This window comes from Musca autumnalis, unplaced genomic scaffold (assembly GCF_047663935.1).
Source record: "Musca autumnalis isolate F117 unplaced genomic scaffold, ASM4766393v1 scaffold_2, whole genome shotgun sequence".
NCBI classification, from domain to species: Eukaryota; Metazoa; Arthropoda; class Insecta; order Diptera; family Muscidae; genus Musca; species Musca autumnalis.
The window spans coordinates 26,150,894-26,172,172 of NW_027411755.1; the positions used below are offsets into that span (position 1 = coordinate 26,150,894).

Sequence of the window (21,279 nt, forward strand, 5' to 3'; positions counted from 1 at the left end):
ATTAGAGACAAGGCAGAGGCCGCCATAGCGAGAGTGCAAAGATATAATGAGCAGAGATCAGAAGAAAAGGGACATAAGGTGAACACTTTTAACGTAGGGGATTTCGTAGTTATTAAAAATGTGGACACCGCGATAGGAGTAAATAAGAAGCTTATCCCCAAGTTCAAAGGGCCATATACCGTGTGGAAAGTTTTACCGAATGACCGCTATGTGGTCCGAGACATAGAAAACTGTCAAATCACCCAGATTCCTTATGATGGGGTGATAGAAGCCTGTAACATGAGGCTATGGAAGGCAAATGACCCAGATGGCGAGGCCCAGGGCTGCTCTGGCCCGTAGTGTATATAGTTGTATCTAGTTGTATATAGTTTAGGTTAAGTGTTGTACATATTTTGTTGTTTGATATTTGATACATTACCATTGATTAATTAAGTTAACCCCTGTGTGACCGGGGCGGTCACAACTGTCAGGCTGGCCGAGATGTAGTAGAATAAGGAACACACCCAATATATTTAATGAAACACACAGTCGTATTTACACGCATAGTTGTATTTTAACACATAGTTGCATAAGACTCAGATAAATACAATAGATAAGATGAGATAAAATAATGTACGCTAGGCTAAGTTGATGTAGAGAAAATAAAGAGACGCCATTCATTGTGCGATCATCGAAAAGACAAGACGTGTTCAGTCATAAAATTTTACTATAGGTCCCCGAATACACCAAAACTCTAAATCGTACCTAAACGCCAGGAATCTGCCAAAAGTAAAATCGCGTTTTAGGGTTAATGTTGTACTTTATCTGAGTTTATTAAGTTTTGTCCCACAAAACTTCATTCTAGATAGAAGATGTCAAAGACAAAAATAATCTCCATCAAATTTCAATATAAGTCCCCGAATAAATGAAATACGTATTTGCAATATATATCAAGAAAATATATACATCAAATTTGCCAACAAAACACCCAAATATTTTTTTTTGAATAAATTTGTTTTGTTCTTTTTTCGAGTTGATGCATGAAAGTAACATGAAATTTAGTTCTAGACGAAAGGTGTTAAAAGAAGAAATACTCTACACAAAATTTCATTGTAAATCCTAGAACAAACAAGATATCTGAGTAAAATACTTTGTTAAGAAAATGACGTTACAAAATTAGATATTAAAGGGAGAAATTATTTGTTAAACTTTTAGACTCTTAATTAAAATTTATTCTATTCTGAGTCAAAATCTCATAAAATACCTCACTTTTTGGGGATTGTGTCAAAAGAAGAAATGTTCAAAATCAAATTTCATTATGAGTCTCTGAACAAAAGAAATTTTTAGCTATAATAATAATAATAATTTTGTGGAATATTTTGATCTGATACGAGGAGTTTTTAAACGTTTTTGAAAAAAGGGACCACCCCTTTAGTGACTCGCATGAGGGTTAATTTTTTCATAGAAAGATACCCCGCACTGTTGTCAGTAATATTGCCAAAGAAACTTTATACCTAAAATAAAAGGATTCCAAGGAATCCAAGGAATGAAATGAATCTGATGTCGAATATTTCAAAACCTGTAGAAATGGGCGGAACTTGCCACGCCTATTTAGTTTACTTCCCGACGTAAACTTTTAAAACGCCGATACACGTGTCTCCTTTTTTCGGTCTTCTTTCATAATCTGGTCGAATTATCTTGTAATTATTTTTTGTGTTGTACAGTGTTATTAGGGAGGTACCTGTAGTGGTCAGAGTGGATATTACGATGCACAAAATTTAAACCTAATCGAGTTCTTAATTCGGGATTTATCATGCTCAGGAGTCATTTTAGTTGCTAGCCACAGGGAATTTTAGCGCTTTTGGGTCATTATTTCAGAAAAACGTGTCCACGAAAAAAATACTTGTTGTAATTAGGTTTACAAGCACTACTTTCGGTGAAAATTTCAAACCGATTCTCGAACTCAGTGGATTTTTTTGCAACTTTTGTGGGGGATATACCTAATGAGTGGATTAACGAATTCCATCCTTGAAGTATAGAAGAAATATTGCCATATAAAAAGCACTTTATGGAGTGCAGTGGATAAATTTTAGGATAGCTAAGACAGCTGCTTCACTCGTAGACCAGTGTTCATCATGGTGCACAATTTTTTGTAAATTTTCTTGTATATGTCTAGTCTTTTACTATTTTTCTGTTCCTTGTATTTTTTTCTATTTTCCTATTATATAGACATGTTCAGACATGTTCTTTATATTTTTTTTTTTTTTTGAAATACTAATATCATTGATTGAATAGTTTTGGCAAACATGTTTCCATAGTATTTTCTTTCATATTTCATCGTTTTTGAATACAAGAACAAAAACAAACAGAAACAAAACAAAAATGCACATAAATTTATAGTATTTTTTATTATAATTAAAATTGTTTTTTATTATTATTATTTTAATTTGTTATTAGGCACATCATTCTTTTTAATTATTTTAAAAAAGTATTACTTAAATTGTGTTTGTTTTTTCTTCTTGCTCTTACAATACAAAAAAAAAAAAAAGAATTTAGTTTTATCATTATCTTATGTTTTTCTATATATAAAAAAATAGTATAAAAATACTTATAAAAATTTTTATATAAACTTGATGTTTGAATTAATATGTTTCTTCTTTTTTTATATAAAAATATAAATATCTATATTTTTAAAAGAGAACAAATGCTCTGTTTCCTAAAAAAAGGAACAAAGTTCTCTTCTTTCGGAGGAAGAAGTAGACGACGAAGGAGCTTTTTGTTGTTTTGTGTTGTTGTACCGTACGCATGAATACCACTTTTCCATTGTGGTATTCGCAAAAAAAAAATATTTTCCTAATGGTGTTGTTTGATGTTGATGCTGATGATGATAAGATGCAGTAAAATATTGGTGTTGTTGATGTTCTATTCAAAGGCTTTCGTCAATGTTCTCCACGCAAAAGTTCCATAAGTAAATTGAAATCACCATCATCACGAGATTTGATTGCATTGAGCATTTCTTTACCAAGCTGGGAGGGGGAAGAGATAGAGGAAAAGCCATTAATGATTTTTATTGATTGTGATTGGAAGCTGTAACTAACCTGACAGGTTCTCTGCAAGTCCGGTATACGCAGCAATAGTTCACCAAATTTCGATGGAGTTTCCGGATAGTGTGCCAATGTGTAGGCCTGCAAACTTTGCAAGGCCTTCTCTTGGCATTCACGTACCTTGACGGGTTCTTGAAGTTCGGAAGTATCTGAAAAAAGAAAAGAAATGACAAAAATTAAATCGATAAATCACAAATTATTTGTAGTTGCCATCAGGTCAAGGAATGTGGATTTATTAAAGAATATTTTTAAGGGCCATCAGCACAATAATCGCGGATTTTTTTAAAGAATATTTTTCAAGGGCCTTCAGGTCAAGAAACGTGGATTTTTTTAAAGAATATTTTTTTATCTATTTTCCACATTTCATTGTAACATGGCCCATTTCAAGGCCCACATTCCAAGGCCCATCAGCTCAATAAATGTGAATTTTTTAAAGAATATTTTTCTAGGGCCATCAAGTTAGAGAAACGTGGATTTTTTAAAGAATATTTTTCTAGGGCCATCCGTTCAGAGAAACGTGGATTTTTTAAAGAATATTTTTCTAGGGCCATCAAGTCAGAGAAACGTGGATTTTTTAAAGAATATTTTTCTAGGGCCATCAAGTCAGAGAAACGTGGATTTTTTTAAAGAATATTTTTCTAGGGCCATCAAGTCAGAGAAACGTGGATTTTTTAAAGAATATTTTTCTAGGGCCATCAAGTCAGAGAAACGTGGATTTTTTAAAGAATATTTTTCTAGGGCCATCCGTTCAGAGAAACGTGGATTTTTTAAAGAATACTTTTCTAGGGCCATCAAGTCAGAGAAACGTGGATTTTTTAAAGAATATTTTTCTAGGGCCATCCGTTCAGAGAAACGTGCATTTTTTAAAGAATATTTTTCTAGGGCCATCAAGTCAGAGAAACGTGGATTTTTTAAAGAATATTTTTCTAGGGCCATAAAGTCAGAGAAACGTGGATTTTTTAAAGAATATTTTTCTAGGGCCATAAAGTCAGAGAAACGTGGATTTTTTAAAGAATATTTTTCTAGGGCCATAAAGTCAGAGAAACGTGGATTTTTTAAAGAATATTTTTCTAGGGCCATAAAGTCAGAGAAACGTGGATTTTTTAAAGAATATTTTTCTAGGGCCATAAAGTCAGAGAAACGTGGATTTTTTAAAGAATATTTTTCTAGGGCCATAAAGTCAGAGAAACGTGGATTTTTTAAAGAATATTTTTCTAGGGCCATAAAGTCAGAGAAACGTGGATTTTTTTAAAGAATATTTTTCTAGGGCCATAAAGTCAGAGAAACGTGGATTTTTTAAAGAATATTTTTCTAGGGCCATAAAGTCAGAGAAACGTGGATTTTTTAAAGAATATTTTTCTAGGGCCATAAAGTCAGAGAAACGTGGATTTTTTAAAGAATATTTTTCTAGGGCCATAAAGTCAGAGAAACGTGGATTTTTTAAAGAATATTTTTCTAGGGCCATAAAGTCAGAGAAACGTGGATTTTTTAAAGAATATTTTTCTAGGGCCATAAAGTCAGAGAAACGTGGATTTTTTAAAGAATATTTTTCTAGGGCCATAAAGTCAGAGAAACGTGGATTTTTTAAAGAATATTTTTCTAGGGCCATAAAGTCAGAGAAACGTGGATTTTTTAAAGAATATTTTTCTAGGGCCATAAAGTCAGAGAAACGTGGATTTTTTTAAAGAATATTTTTCTAGGGCCATAAAGTCAGAGAAACGTGGATTTTTTAAAGAATATTTTTCTAGGGCCATAAAGTCAGAGAAACGTGGATTTTTTAAAGAATATTTTTCTAGGGCCATAAAGTCAGAGAAACGTGGATTTTTTAAAGAATATTTTTCTAGGGCCATAAAGTCAGAGAAACGTGGATTTTTTAAAGAATATTTTTCTAGGGCCATAAAGTCAGAGAAACGTGGATTTTTTAAAGAATATTTTTCTAGGGCCATAAAGTCAGAGAAACGTGGATTTTTTAAAGAATATTTTTCTAGGGCCATAAAGTCAGAGAAACGTGGATTTTTTTAAAGAATATTTTTCTAGGGCCATAAAGTCAGAGAAACGTGGATTTTTTAAAGAATATTTTTCTAGGGCCATAAAGTCAGAGAAACGTGGATTTTTTAAAGAATATTTTTCTAGGGCCATAAAGTCAGAGAAACGTGGATTTTTTAAAGAATATTTTTCTAGGGCCATAAAGTCAGAGAAACGTGGATTTTTTAAAGAATATTTTTCTAGGGCCATAAAGTCAGAGAAACGTGGATTTTTTAAAGAATATTTTTCTAGGGCCATAAAGTCAGAGAAACGTGGATTTTTTAAAGAATATTTTTCTAGGGCCATAAAGTCAGAGAAACGTGGATTTTTTAAAGAATATTTTTCTAGGGCCATAAAGTCAGAGAAACGTGGATTTTTTAAAGAATATTTTTCTAGGGCCATAAAGTCAGAGAAACGTGGATTTTTTAAAGAATATTTTTCTAGGGCCATAAAGTCAGAGAAACGTGGATTTTTTAAAGAATATTTTTCTAGGGCCATAAAGTCAGAGAAACGTGGATTTTTTAAAGAATATTTTTCTAGGGCCATAAAGTCAGAGAAACGTGGATTTTTTTAAAGAATATTTTTCTAGGGCCATCAAGTCAGAGAAACGTGGATTTTTTAAAGAATATTTTTCTAGGGCCATCAAGTCAGAGAAACGTGGATTTTTTAAAGAATATTTTTCTAGGGCCATCAATTCAGAGAAACGTGGATTTTTTTAAAGAATATTTTTCTAGGGCCATCAAGTCAGAGAAACGTGGATTTTTTAAAGAATATTTTTCTAGGGCCATAAAGTCAGAGAAACGTGGATTTTTTTAAAGAATATTTTTCTAGGGCCATAAAGTCAGAGAAACGTGGATTTTTTAAAGAATATTTTTCTAGGGCCATAAAGTCAGAGAAACGTGGATTTTTTAAAGAATATTTTTCTAGGGCCATAAAGTCAGAGAAACGTGGATTTTTTAAAGAATATTTTTCTAGGGCCATAAAGTCAGAGAAACGTGGATTTTTAAAGAATATTTTTCTAGGGCCATAAAGTCAGAGAAACGTGGATTTTTTAAAGAATATTTTTCTAGGGCCATAAAGTCAGAGAAACGTGGATTTTTTAAAGAATATTTTTCTAGGGCCATAAAGTCAGAGAAACGTGGATTTTTTAAAGAATATTTTTCTAGGGCCATAAAGTCAGAGAAACGTGGATTTTTTTAAAGAATATTTTTCTAGGGCCATAAAGTCAGAGAAACGTGGATTTTTTAAAGAATATTTTTCTAGGGCCATAAAGTCAGAGAAACGTGGATTTTTTAAAGAATATTTTTCTAGGGCCATAAAGTCAGAGAAACGTGGATTTTTTAAAGAATATTTTTCTAGGGCCATAAAGTCAGAGAAACGTGGATTTTTTAAAGAATATTTTTCTAGGGCCATAAAGTCAGAGAAACGTGGATTTTTTAAAGAATATTTTTCTAGGGCCATAAAGTCAGAGAAACGTGGATTTTTTAAAGAATATTTTTCTAGGGCCATAAAGTCAGAGAAACGTGGATTTTTTAAAGAATATTTTTCTAGGGCCATAAAGTCAGAGAAACTTGGATTTTTTAAAGAATATTTTTCTAGGGCCATAAAGTCAGAGAAACGTGGATTTTTTAAAGAATATTTTTCTAGGGCCATAAAGTCAGAGAAACGTGGATTTTTTAAAGAATATTTTTCTAGGGCCATAAAGTCAGAGAAACGTGGATTTTTAAAAGAATATTTTTCTAGGGCCATAAAGTCAGAGAAACGTGGATTTTTTAAAGAATATTTTTCTAGGGCCATAAAGTCAGAGAAACGTGGATTTTTTAAAGAATATTTTTCTAGGGCCATAAAGTCAGAGAAACGTGGATTTTTTAAAGAATATTTTTCTAGGGCCATAAAGTCAGAGAAACGTGGATTTTTTTAAAGAATATTTTTCTAGGGCCATAAAGTCAGAGAAACGTGGATTTTTTAAAGAATATTTTTCTAGGGCCATAAAGTCAGAGAAACGTGGATTTTTTAAAGAATATTTTTCTAGGGCCATAAAGTCAGAGAAACGTGGATTTTTTAAAGAATATTTTTCTAGGGCCATAAAGTCAGAGAAACGTGGATTTTTTAAAGAATATTTTTCTAGGGCCATAAAGTCAGAGAAACGTGGATTTTTTAAAGAATATTTTTCTAGGGCCATAAAGTCAGAGAAACGTGGATTTTTTAAAGAATATTTTTCTAGGGCCATAAAGTCAGAGAAACGTGGATTTTTTAAAGAATATTTTTCTAGGGCCATAAAGTCAGAGAAACGTGGATTTTTTAAAGAATATTTTTCTAGGGCCATAAAGTCAGAGAAACGTGGATTTTTTAAAGAATATTTTTCTAGGGCCATAAAGTCAGAGAAACGTGGATTTTTTAAAGAATATTTTCTAGGGCCATAAAGTCAGAGAAACGTGGATTTTTTAAAGAATATTTTTCTAGGGCCATAAAGTCAGAGAAACGTGGATTTTTTTAAAGAATATTTTTCTAGGGCCATCAAGTCAGAGAAACGTGGATTTTTTAAAGAATATTTTTCTAGGGCCATCAAGTCAGAGAAACGTGGATTTTTTAAAGAATATTTTTCTAGGGCCATCAATTCAGAGAAACGTGGATTTTTTTAAAGAATATTTTTCTAGGGCCATCAAGTCAGAGAAACGTGGATTTTTTAAAGAATATTTTTCTAGGGCCATAAAGTCAGAGAAACGTGGATTTTTTTAAAGAATATTTTTCTAGGGCCATAAAGTCAGAGAAACGTGGATTTTTTAAAGAATATTTTTCTAGGGCCATAAAGTCAGAGAAACGTGGATTTTTTAAAGAATATTTTTCTAGGGCCATAAAGTCAGAGAAACGTGGATTTTTTAAAGAATATTTTTCTAGGGCCATAAAGTCAGAGAAACGTGGATTTTTTAAAGAATATTTTTCTAGGGCCATAAAGTCAGAGAAACGTGGATTTTTTAAAGAATATTTTTCTAGGGCCATAAAGTCAGAGAAACGTGGATTTTTTAAAGAATATTTTTCTAGGGCCATAAAGTCAGAGAAACGTGGATTTTTTAAAGAATATTTTTCTAGGGCCATAAAGTCAGAGAAACGTGGATTTTTTAAAGAATATTTTTCTAGGGCCATAAAGTCAGAGAAACGTGGATTTTTTTAAAGAATATTTTTCTAGGGCCATAAAGTCAGAGAAACGTGGATTTTTTAAAGAATATTTTTCTAGGGCCATAAAGTCAGAGAAACGTGGATTTTTTAAAGAATATTTTTCTAGGGCCATAAAGTCAGAGAAACGTGGATTTTTTAAAGAATATTTTTCTAGGGCCATAAAGTCAGAGAAACGTGGATTTTTTAAAGAATATTTTTCTAGGGCCATAAAGTCAGAGAAACGTGGATTTTTTAAAGAATATTTTTCTAGGGCCATAAAGTCAGAGAAACGTGGATTTTTTAAAGAATATTTTTCTAGGGCCATAAAGTCAGAGAAACGTGGAATTTTTAAAGAATATTTTTCTAGGGCCATAAAGTCAGAGAAACGTGGATTTTTTAAAGAATATTTTTCTAGGGCCATAAAGTCAGAGAAACGTGGATTTTTTAAAGAATATTTTTCTAGGGCCATAAAGTCAGAGAAACGTGGATTTTTTAAAGAATATTTTTCTAGGGCCATAAAGTCAGAGAAACGTGGATTTTTTAAAGAATATTTTTCTAGGGCCATAAAGTCAGAGAAACGTGGATTTTTTAAAGAATATTTTTCTAGGGCCATAAAGTCAGAGAAACGTGGATTTTTTAAAGAATATTTTTCTAGGGCCATAAAGTCAGAGAAACGTGGATTTTTTAAAGAATATTTTTCTAGGGCCATAAAGTCAGAGAAACGTGGATTTTTTAAAGAATATTTTTCTAGGGCCATAAAGTCAGAGACACGTGGATTTTTTTAAAGAATATTTTTCTAGGGCCATAAAGTCAGAGAAACGTGGATTTTTTAAAGAATATTTTTCTAGGGCCATAAAGTCAGAGAAACGTGGATTTTTTAAAGAATATTTTTCTAGGGCCATAAAGTCAGAGAAACGTGGATTTTTTAAAGAATATTTTTCTAGGGCCATAAAGTCAGAGAAACGTGGATTTTTTAAAGAATATTTTTCTAGGGCCATAAAGTCAGAGAAACGTGGATTTTTTAAAGAATATTTTTCTAGGGCCATAAAGTCAGAGAAACGTGGATTTTTTAAAGAATATTTTTCTAGGGCCATAAAGTCAGAGAAACGTGGATTTTTTAAAGAATATTTTTCTAGGGCCATAAAGTCAGAGAAACGTGGATTTTTTAAAGAATATTTTTCTAGGGCCATAAAGTCAGATAAACGTGGATTTTTTAAAGAATATTTTTCTAGGGCCATAAAGTCAGAGAAACGTGGATTTTTTAAAGAATATTTTTCTAGGGCCATAAAGTCAGAGAAACGTGGATGTTTCTATAGACCCTTTCTGAGATAAAGGGTGCTTCTATAGACCCTTTCTAAGAGAAAGGGTGCTTCTATAGACCCTTTCTGAGAGAAAGAGTGCTTCTGTAGACCCTTTCTGAGAGAAAGGGTGCTTCTATAGACCCTTTCTGAGAGAAAGGGTGCTTCTATAGACCCTTTCTGAGAGAAAGGGTGCTTCTATAGACCCTTTCTGAGAGAAAGGGTGCTTCTATAGACCCTTTCTGAGAGAAAGCGTGCTTCTATAGACCCTTTCTGAGAGAAAGGGTGCTTCTATTGACCCTTTCTGAGAGAAATTGTGCTTCTATAGACCCTTTCTGAGAGAAAGGGTGCTTCTATAGACCCTTTCTGAGAGAAAGGCTGGTTCTATAGACTCTTTCTGAGAGAAGGCTGGTTCTATAGACTCTTTCTGAGAGAAGGATGCTTCTATAGACCCTTTATAAGAGAAAGGCTAGTCCTATAGACCCTTTCTGAGAGAAAGGGTGCTTCTATAGACCCTTTCTGAGAGAAAGGGTGCTTCTATAGACCCTTTCTGAGAGAAAGGATGCTTCTATAGACCCTTTCTGAGAGAACGGGTGCTTCTATAGACCCTTTCTGAGAGAAAGGGTGCTTCTATAGACCCTTTCTGAGAGAAAGGGTGCTTCTATAGACCCTTTCTGAAAGAAAGGGTGCTTCTATAGACCCTTTCTGAGAGAAAGGGTGCTTCTATAGACCCTTACTGAGATAAAGGGTGCTTCTATAGACCCTTACTGAGAGAAAGGGTGCTTCTGTAGACCCTTTCTGAGAGAAAGAGCGCTTCTATAGACCCTTTCTGAGAGAAAGGGTGCTTCTATTGGTCCTTTCTAAGAGAAAGGGTGCTTCTATAGACCCTTTCTGAGAGAAAGGGTGCTTTGTAGACCCTTTCTGAGAGAAAGGGTGCTTCTATAGACCCTTTCTGAGAGAAAGGGTGCTTCTGTAAACCCTTTCTGAGATAAAGGGTGCTTCTATAGACCCTTTCTGAGATAAAGGGTGCTTCTATAGACCCTTTCTGAGAGAAAGGGTGCTTCTGTAGACCCTTTCTGAGAGAAAGGGGGCTTCTATAGACCCTATCTGAGAGAAAGGGTGCTTTTATAGACCCTATCTGAGAGAAAGGGTGCTTTTATAGACCCTTTCTGAGAGAAAGGGTGCTTCTATAGACCCTTTCTGAGAGAAAGGGTGCTTCTATAGACCCTTTCTGAGAGAAAGGGTGCTTCTATAGACCCTTTCTGAGAGAAAGGGTGCTTCTATAGACCCTTTCTGAGAGAAAGGGTGCTTCTGTAGACCCTTTCTGAGAGAAAGTGTGCTTCTATAGACCCTTTCTGAGAGAAAGGGTGCTTCTATAGATTTTTTCTGAGAGAAACGGTGCTTCTATAGACCATTTCTGAGAGAAAGGGCGCATCTATATACCCTTTCTGAGAGAAAGAGTGCTTCCATAGACCCTTTCTGAGAGAAAGGGTGCTTCCATAGACCCTTTCTGAGAGAAAGGATGCTTCTATAGACCCTTTCTGAGAGAAAGGGTACTTCTATAGACCCTTTCTGAGAAAAAGGGTACTTCTATAGACCCTTTCTGAGAGAAAGGGTGCCTTTTTAGACCCTCTCTGAGAGAAAGGGTCCTTCTGTAGACCCTTTCTGAGAGAAAGGGTGCTTCCATAGACCCTTTCTGAGAGAAAGGGTGCATCTATATACCCTATCTGAGAGAAAGAGTGCTTTTATAGAGACTTTCTATAGGTCCTTTCTAGGAGAAAACGTGCTTCTATAGACCCTTTCTGAGAGAAAGGGTACTTCTATAGACCCTTTCTGAGAGAATGGGTGCTTTTATAGACCCTTTCTGTGAGAAAGGGTGCTTCTATAGACACTTTCTGAGAGAAAGCGTGCTTCTATAGACCATTTCTGAGAAAAACGGTGCTTCTATAGACCCTTTCTGAGAGAAAGGGTACTTCTGTAGACCCTTTCTGAGAGAAAGGGTACTTCTGTAGACCCTTTCTGAGAGAAAGTGTACTTCTGTAGACCCTTTATGAGAGAAAGGGTACTTCTGTAGACCCGTTCTGAGAGAAAGGGTGCTTCCATAGACCCTTTCTGAGAGAAAGGGTGCTTCTATAGACCCTTTCTGAGAGAAGGATGCTTCTATAGACCCATTCTGAGAGAAAGGGTGCTTCCATAGACCCTTTCTGAAAGAAAGGTTGCCTCTATATACCCTATCTGAAAGAAATGCTGCCTCTATATACCCTATCTGAAAGAAAGGGTGCTTCTGTAGGTATTTTCTGGGAGAAAGTGTGCTACTATAGACCCTTTCTGAGAGAAAGAGTGCTTCTATAGACGCTTTCTGAGAGAAAGGGTGCTTCTATAGACCCTTTGTGAGAGAAAGGGTTCTTCTATAGACCCTTTCTGAGAGAAACGGTGCTTCTATAGACAATTTCTGAGAGAGAGGGTGCTTCTATAGACCCTTTCTGAGAGAAAGGGTTGTTCTATAGACCCTTTCTGAGAGAAAGGCTGCTTCTATAGACCCTTTCTGAGAGAAAGACTGCTTCTATAGACCCTTTCTGAGAGAAAGGGTGCTTTTATAGACCCTTTCTGAGGAAAGGTTGCTTCTATAGGTCCTTTCTGAGAGAAAGGGTGCTTATATAGGCCCTTTCTGAGAGAAAGGGTGCTTCTATAGACCCTTTCTGAGAGAAAGGGTGCTTCTATAGACCCTTTCTGAGAGAAAGGGTGCTTCTATAGACCCTTTCTGAGAGAAAGGGTGCTTCTATAGACCCTTTCTGAGAGAAAGGGTGCTTCTATAGACCCTTTCTGAGAGAAAGGGTGCTTCTATAGACCCTTTCTGAGAGAAAGGGTGCTTCTATAGACCCTTTCTGAGAGAATGGGTGCTTCTATAGACATTTCCCGAGTGAAAGGGTGCTTCTTTAGACCCTTTTTGAGAGAATGGGTGCTTCTTTAGACCCTTTTTGAGAGAATGGGTGCTTCTTTAGACCCTTTTTGAGAGAATGGGTGCTTCTTTAGACCCTTTTTGAGAGAATGGGTGCTTCTTTAGACCCTTTTTGAGAGAATGGGTGCTTCTTTAGACCCTTTTTGAGAGAATGGGTGCTTCTTTAGACCCTTTTTGAGAGAATGGGTGCTTCTTTAGACCCTTTTTGAGAGAATGGGTGCTTCTTTAGACCCTTTTTGAGAGAATGGGTGCTTCTTTAGACCCTTTTTGAGAGAATGGGTGCTTCTTTAGACCCTTTTTGAGAGAATGGGTGCTTCTTTAGACCCTTTTTGAGAGAATGGGTGCTTCTTTAGACCCTTTTTGAGAGAATGGGTGCTTCTATAGACATTTCCCGAGTGAAAGGGTGCTTCTATAGACCCTTTCTGATAGAAAGGGTGCTTCTATAGACCCTTTCTGATAGAAAGGGTGCTTCTATAGACCCTTTCTGATAGAAAGGGTGTTTCTACAGACCCTTTCTGAGAGAAAGGGTGTTTCTACAGACCCTTTCTGAGAGAAAGGGTGGTTCTATGGACCCTTTTTTAGAGAAAGTGTGCTTCTATTGACCCTTTCTTAGAGAAAGGGTGGTTCTATGGACCCTTTTTTAGAGAAAGTGTGCTTCTAAAGACCCTTTCTTAGAGAAAGGGCGCTTCTATAGACCCTTTCTGAGAAAAGGGTACTTATTGAAGGCCATTAGGTCTTCTTATAGAGGGTCAATAGTTTCTCTTGTAGATGGCCAAAATAAGGCCAACCGCAGTTGTTATCAAATGCCAGCGGATTGTCCTATAAATGACCAATAGGTTTCATATTAGACGGCCAAAAGGTCTTCTTATGAAAGATCATAAAGTCTTCTTTGAGATGTTCTTTTTAAAATTACATTTTGAAGTTGAAGAAAACATCTGCATCACTTACCCGATTGCAGTAAAACAATCACTTTCATTGCAACATATTCATAACGATCGACACGTAGACGTCTTAAATGGTCTGTCAGATTCAGCATTCGTTCAATGCAGGTCTGAAAATAAAAAACGGAAATTGGATTATTAATTCTGCAAAGGAATTGCAATACCTCTCGAACTTACCTGAAAACCAGTTAACTTGGCCTGCGATAGAGTGATTTTTTTGCCCATTGACATTTTAATTTCTCCCGGTACATCAATGGAATGATAGCAACAAGAGAAAAGTAAAAGTTCACACCATGAATTGAGGAGCAGGCAAATTTGATCGTCAATCTGGAAGAAGGTGAATAATTTTAATAATGAAATTCCAACAGGGCTACGGACCATTTTGCTTACCGAAATATTTTTAAATAATGGCAAACTTTTACACCATTTCACAATCTTATAGAGGCGATGATCGGCCACCTTACACAGATGGGCAATCAAATCCGGATTGGTACTCGACGATAGACCTGCACTGGCCAGCAGTGGATTGGTCATGTGACTGGCAGCTGCTGTCGATGACGAATCGGTGGACGATGAGTTTAGGGATGCAGAAGACGATGATGATGCCAGAGGTTGATTGAGCCGTGCCAATTCGGCATCGGTATATTGCCAAAGATGTTCAACATCCATTATCTCTTGGAGAAGTTGGGGAATACTGTTGTTGTGGGAATTGTTGTGGCTGTTAGTGTGACTAACTCCACTAATAGCTGGGTGGGAGGAAGATGGGGTGGTGCTGGAAGAGGATGATGTGTGGTTACGTGGTGATGCTGCTGCACTGTGTAAGCCGCCATTAAGTGAGGGAGAGTGGGCTGCAGGTGTTGTGGCCTTACCATAGCCACCTCCACCATCGGGTAGTTCAGTTTTAATTGTGGCCAACCCAGCAGCCACAAAACCATTGTTTTGATGATGGGCCGAAGAATGCTGCTGCTGCGACTGCTGATGCTGTTGATGGGGAGAATGCAGGGGTGGATTTAATCTTTGTTGTAGTTGATGTTGTAGCTGCGTTTGTTGTTGTTGGCTCAAGAGATTTTGAACCGAAGATTGCTGCTGGTTATGGTGCTGCTGCTGTTCGGGGCTCAGCAGGGGACTCATTATGGAATTGGGTAGGGTGTAAGAACATTGATAAGTTGAACGGCCACCTCGAGTGCGATCTTCACGTATTGCCTCCAGTTTCATACCCTTTTGCAGACACTTGTCAAAACGACAGGCAGGACATTTCTTGCGTGTTGTAATACTCACGGCACAGGGTCCACCACGAACGCAAACATAGTTTTTGCGATTTTGGACGGTACGTTTAAAGAAGCCCTTGCAGGATTCACAGGAAAAGATGCCATAATGGAAGCCGGAGATTTTATCACCGCAAATGGGACAGGGGGAATTGATTAATTGCTGACGTGATATACCCGCTGCTGGAGAGGCTGGTAATCCTGTGGCGGGATCAGTGGCCATACTAAAGGCCGTGGTGGTGGGGGCCCCAGAAGACGAGGTGGAGGAAGCATCCATGGACAGATTTTGCACTTCATTGGACATACTGTCCATTTTGGCGGATGATGTGGAGGATGATGCTCCATTACTACCACCACCCCCCACCATGGGACGATAAAGTAAGGCGGAATGATGTAAGCTATTGCCATTGGAGCCATTAAAGCTGCCATAGACCACATGTCCGGCAGCCTGATGCCTGCCCTGTATGGGTGAGTGGGTGGGACTAAATTCCGACGAATAGGAGTAGCAAGAGCTGTGCGATGCATCACTGTTGTTCCTCGACAAGGAGGGGGTATAGGGGGCATGTCGCGATGTCAATGGCGACTGGGATGGCGAACTGTGTGTATAAACGGAATGTATGGCAGAATCTGGACTGGGATTGGCAGGTAGATGAGGCAAAGCTGTTGTGGACTTTTGTCTCGCCAGCAGGGGAGAATTCACCAAGGGTGAGGCATGATCGGGTGGTTCATATTTCAAGTTGATTGGATCACTTTGGGTGGGGGCCAGTTTCAGTTTGGGGTGGTAAATTGTGGTTGGTTGATGCAGATCCATTTCGGGTTTAATGGTGGGCGGCTCTTGGCCGCCCCCCACAAACATGGAAGGTGTGGTGGTGGTGGCCTCACTTTTAATAACTGCCACGGCATTTGAGGGTTCTTGCTGGCCCGCTCCACCACCACCTCCCTCTCCTCCGCCATTACTCATTGTGGTATCGGTGTCCATTAGCTCAGCCTCCCTGGTATCTTCATTATCCGACAATTCACCCTCCCAGGACATGGGCCTGGGGCCATTGTGATGATTACCCGCGGAAGTTGATGCAGATCCCATTACCGTACTACTGCTGCTGGATGAGGTTACCCTTCGGGTAACCTTTAAATTTTCAATATTTGTCAGTTCCGCTTCGGAATCGCTGTCTTCCGCCTTTGTCACTGGAATGCGTATACCATGGCCAGATGTTATAACACCCGCACCACCCATGATGCCACTAACACCACCTCCTCCACTACTTGTTGCACTTCCACCGCTTATAATTGCACCTGTTCTCGAGCCATTGTAAAAACCTACAGAAACTATATTGCCATTGCCGCCGCCACTAGAATTGGATGGCGTGGAGGTGCCTCCATCGTCTACCTCACATTTTATATTTGTCACAGAAATGTTATTGCGGGTTGTGGTGGTCGTTGTGGTAATGACACCAACACAGCTGGCGGCGGGAACACCACCTCCACCTCCACCGGTAGTGCCCGCTCCTGAAGATGTTCCTGTGATACACATATTGACGGGTAATTGGAAACTTGTAGGCCCATTACCACCACCCATAGTGGTGGTGGTTGTTGTAACCACAGCTGCTGCTCCTCCACTGATATTTTCTGTTTTTATTGTAGACATAATTGGTGTTGTTGTATAAAAAATTTTAAGTCTTTTTGCAGCTAAAATTATTTGTGTTTTTTCTTCTTCTACGTTTTAGTCTTTTTGTTTAACTTGAGGGCGTTCCACGCCCCCTTTTCTTTACTAAACTAGTTGGCGTTTTTGTTGTTGCTGTTGTTGCGGTTAATCTAGATTTAAGTCTTTCCTTAATTTCTGATTGCTTAGTGCATTCTTTGTTGTTGTTTTTGTTGCTGTTGTTTTTCTATAAAAATTTGACAAATGTCGTTGATCATGTAGTATCATATTGTTGTTGTACTAATGCCTGAAACGAAAAGGGAAAAGAGAAAAAAATAGGTTAGACTTATTTACAGTGTTTTATTAGAGATTTTTTTAATAAAAAATATTTTAATTATTTTGGGGTTTCAGTTCAAATGTTTTCAAAATCAAAGTCAAGTATTTAAACATCTTTTTTCTAGATATTTTTCCATAAATGTGGACGAAATTATAAAATGTCCAGAAAGGAAAAATTATCTATGATCATTTATTGCCAGGGCTGAAAAATTCCGAACCTAACCATGGTAATAAAACTTATTCAAAATCACTTTTATTCTAGATATTTTCAAGTAAAGCGCTAATTCTAAGTAATTTAGGCTATATGCAAAAAAGAATATCGTTCTGCGACCATTTTTGGCAAGGTCTGAAAAGTAACGGACCCAAGTTTTTTTTTCAATATTTTGGAAAGATCCATATTTCCAAATATCTCTCAAAAAACTTTAAATTGTATTAAAATTAGTAATAAGTCCCAATTTACATTAGGCGAGTTTACTTGCGGCAATTGTCAGTTTGATGGAAAGAAAGGTGAGGTATATGGTAACCCTTTGCCTCTCAACACCCTCTCTCACCAACAAACTGACAATTGCCGCAAGTAAACTCGCCCAATGTAAATTGGGACTAAGCAGCAAAGAAAATTTTTCTACGGCCTTTAATGATCAGGGCTGAAAAGTTTCGGACCTAACCATAATAAAAATGTTTATTGAAAATTGTTTTTATTTATCTGCAAAATTATAATTATAAAAATTAGACAGTATATAATTTGGAGACCTGTTGATATTTTGTTTACAAAATTTATTTTTTATCGCGGATTTTTTACAAATTATTTTGTCTTAATCGTGGATTTTTTTAAAAATATATTTATTATTAATCATGGATTTTTTTTTAAATATTGTATATTGTATGTGGGAACATCTATACGAAGACATGTTGGTCGTCTATAAAAAGTCTTAAAGGCCCACTGATCTTTACAGGAAGATCAGCTAGTCGTCTGTAAGATAAACTGCTGGTCGTCTATAAACAGACATGCTGGGCATCTTGCCGTCTATAAGATCTAGTGGCAGTTATTAGGAAGACCTGTTGGTCAGTCAATAAGATGATAGTACCAGTCTATAACAAGACAGCTTATAACAAGATCTGCAGACCATTTATAAAGAGGCCTGTTGGGCTTTTATAGGAAGACAAGCTGACCATCTTTATGAACGCCTTCTTTCTAGACTTCTATAAGAAGACCTTCTGGCTTCTATAAGAAGACTTTTGGCATTTTATAAGAAAACATGCTGGTCATCTATAAGAAAACCTGTTGGCTATCAAAAAAGAAGACCTACTGGGGTTCTATAACAAGACATCCTGGCCTTCTAAATGAAGGCCTACTAATCTTCAATAAGAAGACCCACTAATATTTAATTTTAAGACCTGCTGATACTCAATTAGAAGATTTTTGGATTTTTAACACTATTTTTTATTAATCGTAGATTTTTAAAAAAATATTATTTACTACTCGCAAATTTTAAAAAAATATATTTTTATTACTCTCAAAAAAGTATTTTTTGTGGATTATTTTAAAAATATTTGTTAATCGTGGATTTTTAAAGAAAAAAATATTTTTTTATTATTCGTGGATTTTTTAAAAATATTAATTAGGAATTTTTTTTGGATTTTTTTAACAGTATTTCTTATTAACCGCGCATTTTTAAAAATTATATTTTTATTAATCGTGGATTTTTTAAAACAATATTTTTTATTAATCGTGCATTCTTTAAAAGTTATTTTTTAATAGTCGTGGATTTTTAAAAAAAAAATATTTGTTATTAATCGTGCATTTTTTAAAAGTTATTTTTTATTAGTTGAGGATTTTTTTTTTTAATATTTGTTATTACTCGTGGATTTAAAAAAAAAATATTTTTTATTAGTCGTGGATTTTTTTTAAATATTTGTTATTACTCGTGGATTTAAAAAAAAATATTTTTTATTAATTGTGGATTTTTAAAAAATATTTTTTATTAATCGTGGATTTAAAAAAAATAATATTCGTGTATATTTTAAAAAATATTTTTCATTATCGTCGATTTTTTAAAAAATAGTTTTTATTAATCGTGGAATTTTAAAAAAAGTTTTTTTAATCGTGGATTTTTAAAAAATAGTTTTTATAAATCGTGGATTTTTAAAAAATGGTTTTTATTAATCGTGGATTTTTAAAAAATATTTTTTATTAATCGTGTATTTGGAAAAAAATTATTAATCGTGAATATTTAAAAATAAAATATTAAAAAAAAAATAATTAAAAAAAAATATTTTTTATAAATCATAATTTTTTCAAAAAATATTTGTCAATAATCTTTAGTTTAATAAATATTTTTATTAATCGTGAATTTTTAAAAAATTTTTGTTATTATTCGTGAATTTTTTCAAAATTTTATTAATCGAGGATTAAGGATTTTTTTAAAAAATAGTTTTTTTTTAAAATATTTTCTTAATTGCGTATTTGTTTTAATATTTTTTTAATTGTGGATATTTAAAAAATAAATATTTTTTTATTAATCCTGCATTTTTTTCAAAAATATTTTTTTAATCCTGGATTTTTTTAAAAATGTTTCTTATTAATAACAAAACAACATTTTTTATTAACCGTGCATTTTTTGGAAGTTAGTTTTTATTAATAGTTGATTTTTTTAAAAATATTTGTTATTAATCGTGGATTTTAAAAAATATTTTTTATTAATTGTGAATTTTTCAAAAAATATTTTTTATTAATCGTGGATTTTTTAAAAATTATTTTTTATTAATCGGATATTTAAAAAAATATTTTTTATTTTAGCGATCAGTACATTTTGCAAGCTGTCAGTGCGTTTTGTAAACATTTTTCTCAGCAAAGAGGAAAGTGATGAAGTTAAGCCAATGGGGGAAACTCCAGACTTAGCAATCATAATCGTGAATTTAAAAAAAAAATTAATAATTGTGTATTTTTTAAAAAATAATTTTATTAATCGTGGATTTAAAAAAAAATTTAATTAAAAAAAAATTTTTATAATACTTTTTTTTAAACAATATTTTTAATTAATCGTGGATTTTTGAAAAATATTTTTTTATTAATCGTGTATTTTTAAAAAAATATTTTTTATTAATCGTGAATTTTTTAACAAATATTTTTTATTAATCGTGTATTTAAAAAAAATTGTTATTGATCGTGTATTTAAAAAAAATATATATTTTTTATTAATCGAGAATTTTTAAAATTTTTTTATTAATCTTTAGTTTCAATAATTTTTTTATTTATCATGAATTTAAAAAAAAAATATTTTTTTATCAATCTTTTGTTTAAAAAATATTTTTTATTAATCGTGATTTTTTAAAAAATATTTTTTATTATTCGAAAATTTTTTAAAAATACTTTTTATTAATCGTTGATTTTTTAAAATGCAATTTTTATTAATAGTTTATTTTTTTTAAATATTTTTTAATCGCGTATTTCTTTAAATATTTTTTTTTTAATTGTGGATAATTAAAAAAATAAATATTTTTCATTAATCCTGTATTTAAAAAAAAAAAAAAAAATATTTTTTTAATCGTTGATTTTTTTGAAAAATATTTGTTAATAATCGTGGATTTTAAAAAAATATTTTTTATTAATTGTGGATTTGTTACAAAACATTTTTTATTAATAGGGATTTTTTTTAAAAAATATTTTTTTTTAATCGGGTATTTTTAAAAAAGTATTTTTTTTAATCGTGTATTTTTTTAAAAATATTTTTTTATTAATCGTGGATTTTTTAAAAAATATTTTTTTATTAATCGTGTATTTTTAAATATGCCAATGGTATGCACACCCGCCTTGCACACATAAGGTCGTGTGTTCGATTCCCCGGCCAGGCAAAATCAAAACACTTTTCAACGGTGGCAAAATACCCCTCAGTATTGTTGGCGACATTTCCTGAGTATTTCAGCCATGTAAAACTTCTCTGCAAAAGTGGTGTCTTAGACACGCCGTTCGGACTCGGCGATAAACTGTAGGTCCCATATCATTGAGATAATATGAATCGGGGTGCACTCATTGATATGAGAGAAGTCTCCCTTGTCCCTTATGGGATGTTTGTGGAACAATTAGATTATATATTATATATTTTTAAAAATATATATTTATTAATCGTGAATTTAAAAAAAATCTTTATTAATAGTGTATTATTAATAACATATTTTATTAATCTTGAGTGTTTTAAAAAATATTTTTTTATTAATCATGTATTTTTAAAAAAAAAAATATTTTTTATTAATCGTACATTTTTGTTTTAAATATTTTTTATAAATCTTTAGTTTCAACAAATATTTTTTATTAATCGAGGAGTTTTTAAAAATTATTTTTTATTAATCGTGGATTTTTTAAAAAATGTTTTTATTAATCGTGTAGTTTTTTAATAGTTTTTTAATTGTGTATTTTTTAAATATACTTTTTTAATCGTGGATATTTAAAAAAAAAATCAATATTTTTATTAATCCTGTATTTTTGTTTCAAAAATATTGTTTTAATCGTGGATTTCTAAAAAATATTTTTTATTAATAGTTTATGCTTTCTTTTTTAATATTTATTAACGTAGAATTTT

General features: G+C 33.9%; 1 protein-coding gene across 3 annotated transcripts in view; it reads right to left on the reverse strand.

Moving 5' to 3' along the window:
- Nucleotides 1-2,752: 2,752 nt before the first annotated feature.
- Hr39 (Nuclear hormone receptor FTZ-F1 beta) overlaps nt 2,753-21,279 on the reverse strand; it is a 106,534-nt gene continuing 88,007 nt past the window's right edge. For 2 of the 3 annotated variants that reach the window (XM_073967311.1, XM_073967312.1), the window contains 4 exons: nt 13,853-16,673; nt 13,640-13,789; nt 13,470-13,572; nt 2,753-3,232 (listed from right to left, as the gene is read on the reverse strand). In XM_073967311.1, coding sequence (XP_073823412.1) covers nt 2,919-3,232; nt 13,470-13,572; nt 13,640-13,789; nt 13,853-16,372 — 3,087 coding nt within the window. In that variant the 5' untranslated portion in view covers nt 16,373-16,673 and the 3' untranslated portion in view covers nt 2,753-2,918. The remainder of the gene's footprint in view (nt 3,233-13,469; nt 13,573-13,639; nt 13,790-13,852; nt 16,674-21,279) is intronic. The other variant, XM_073967313.1, reaches the window with a different exon arrangement.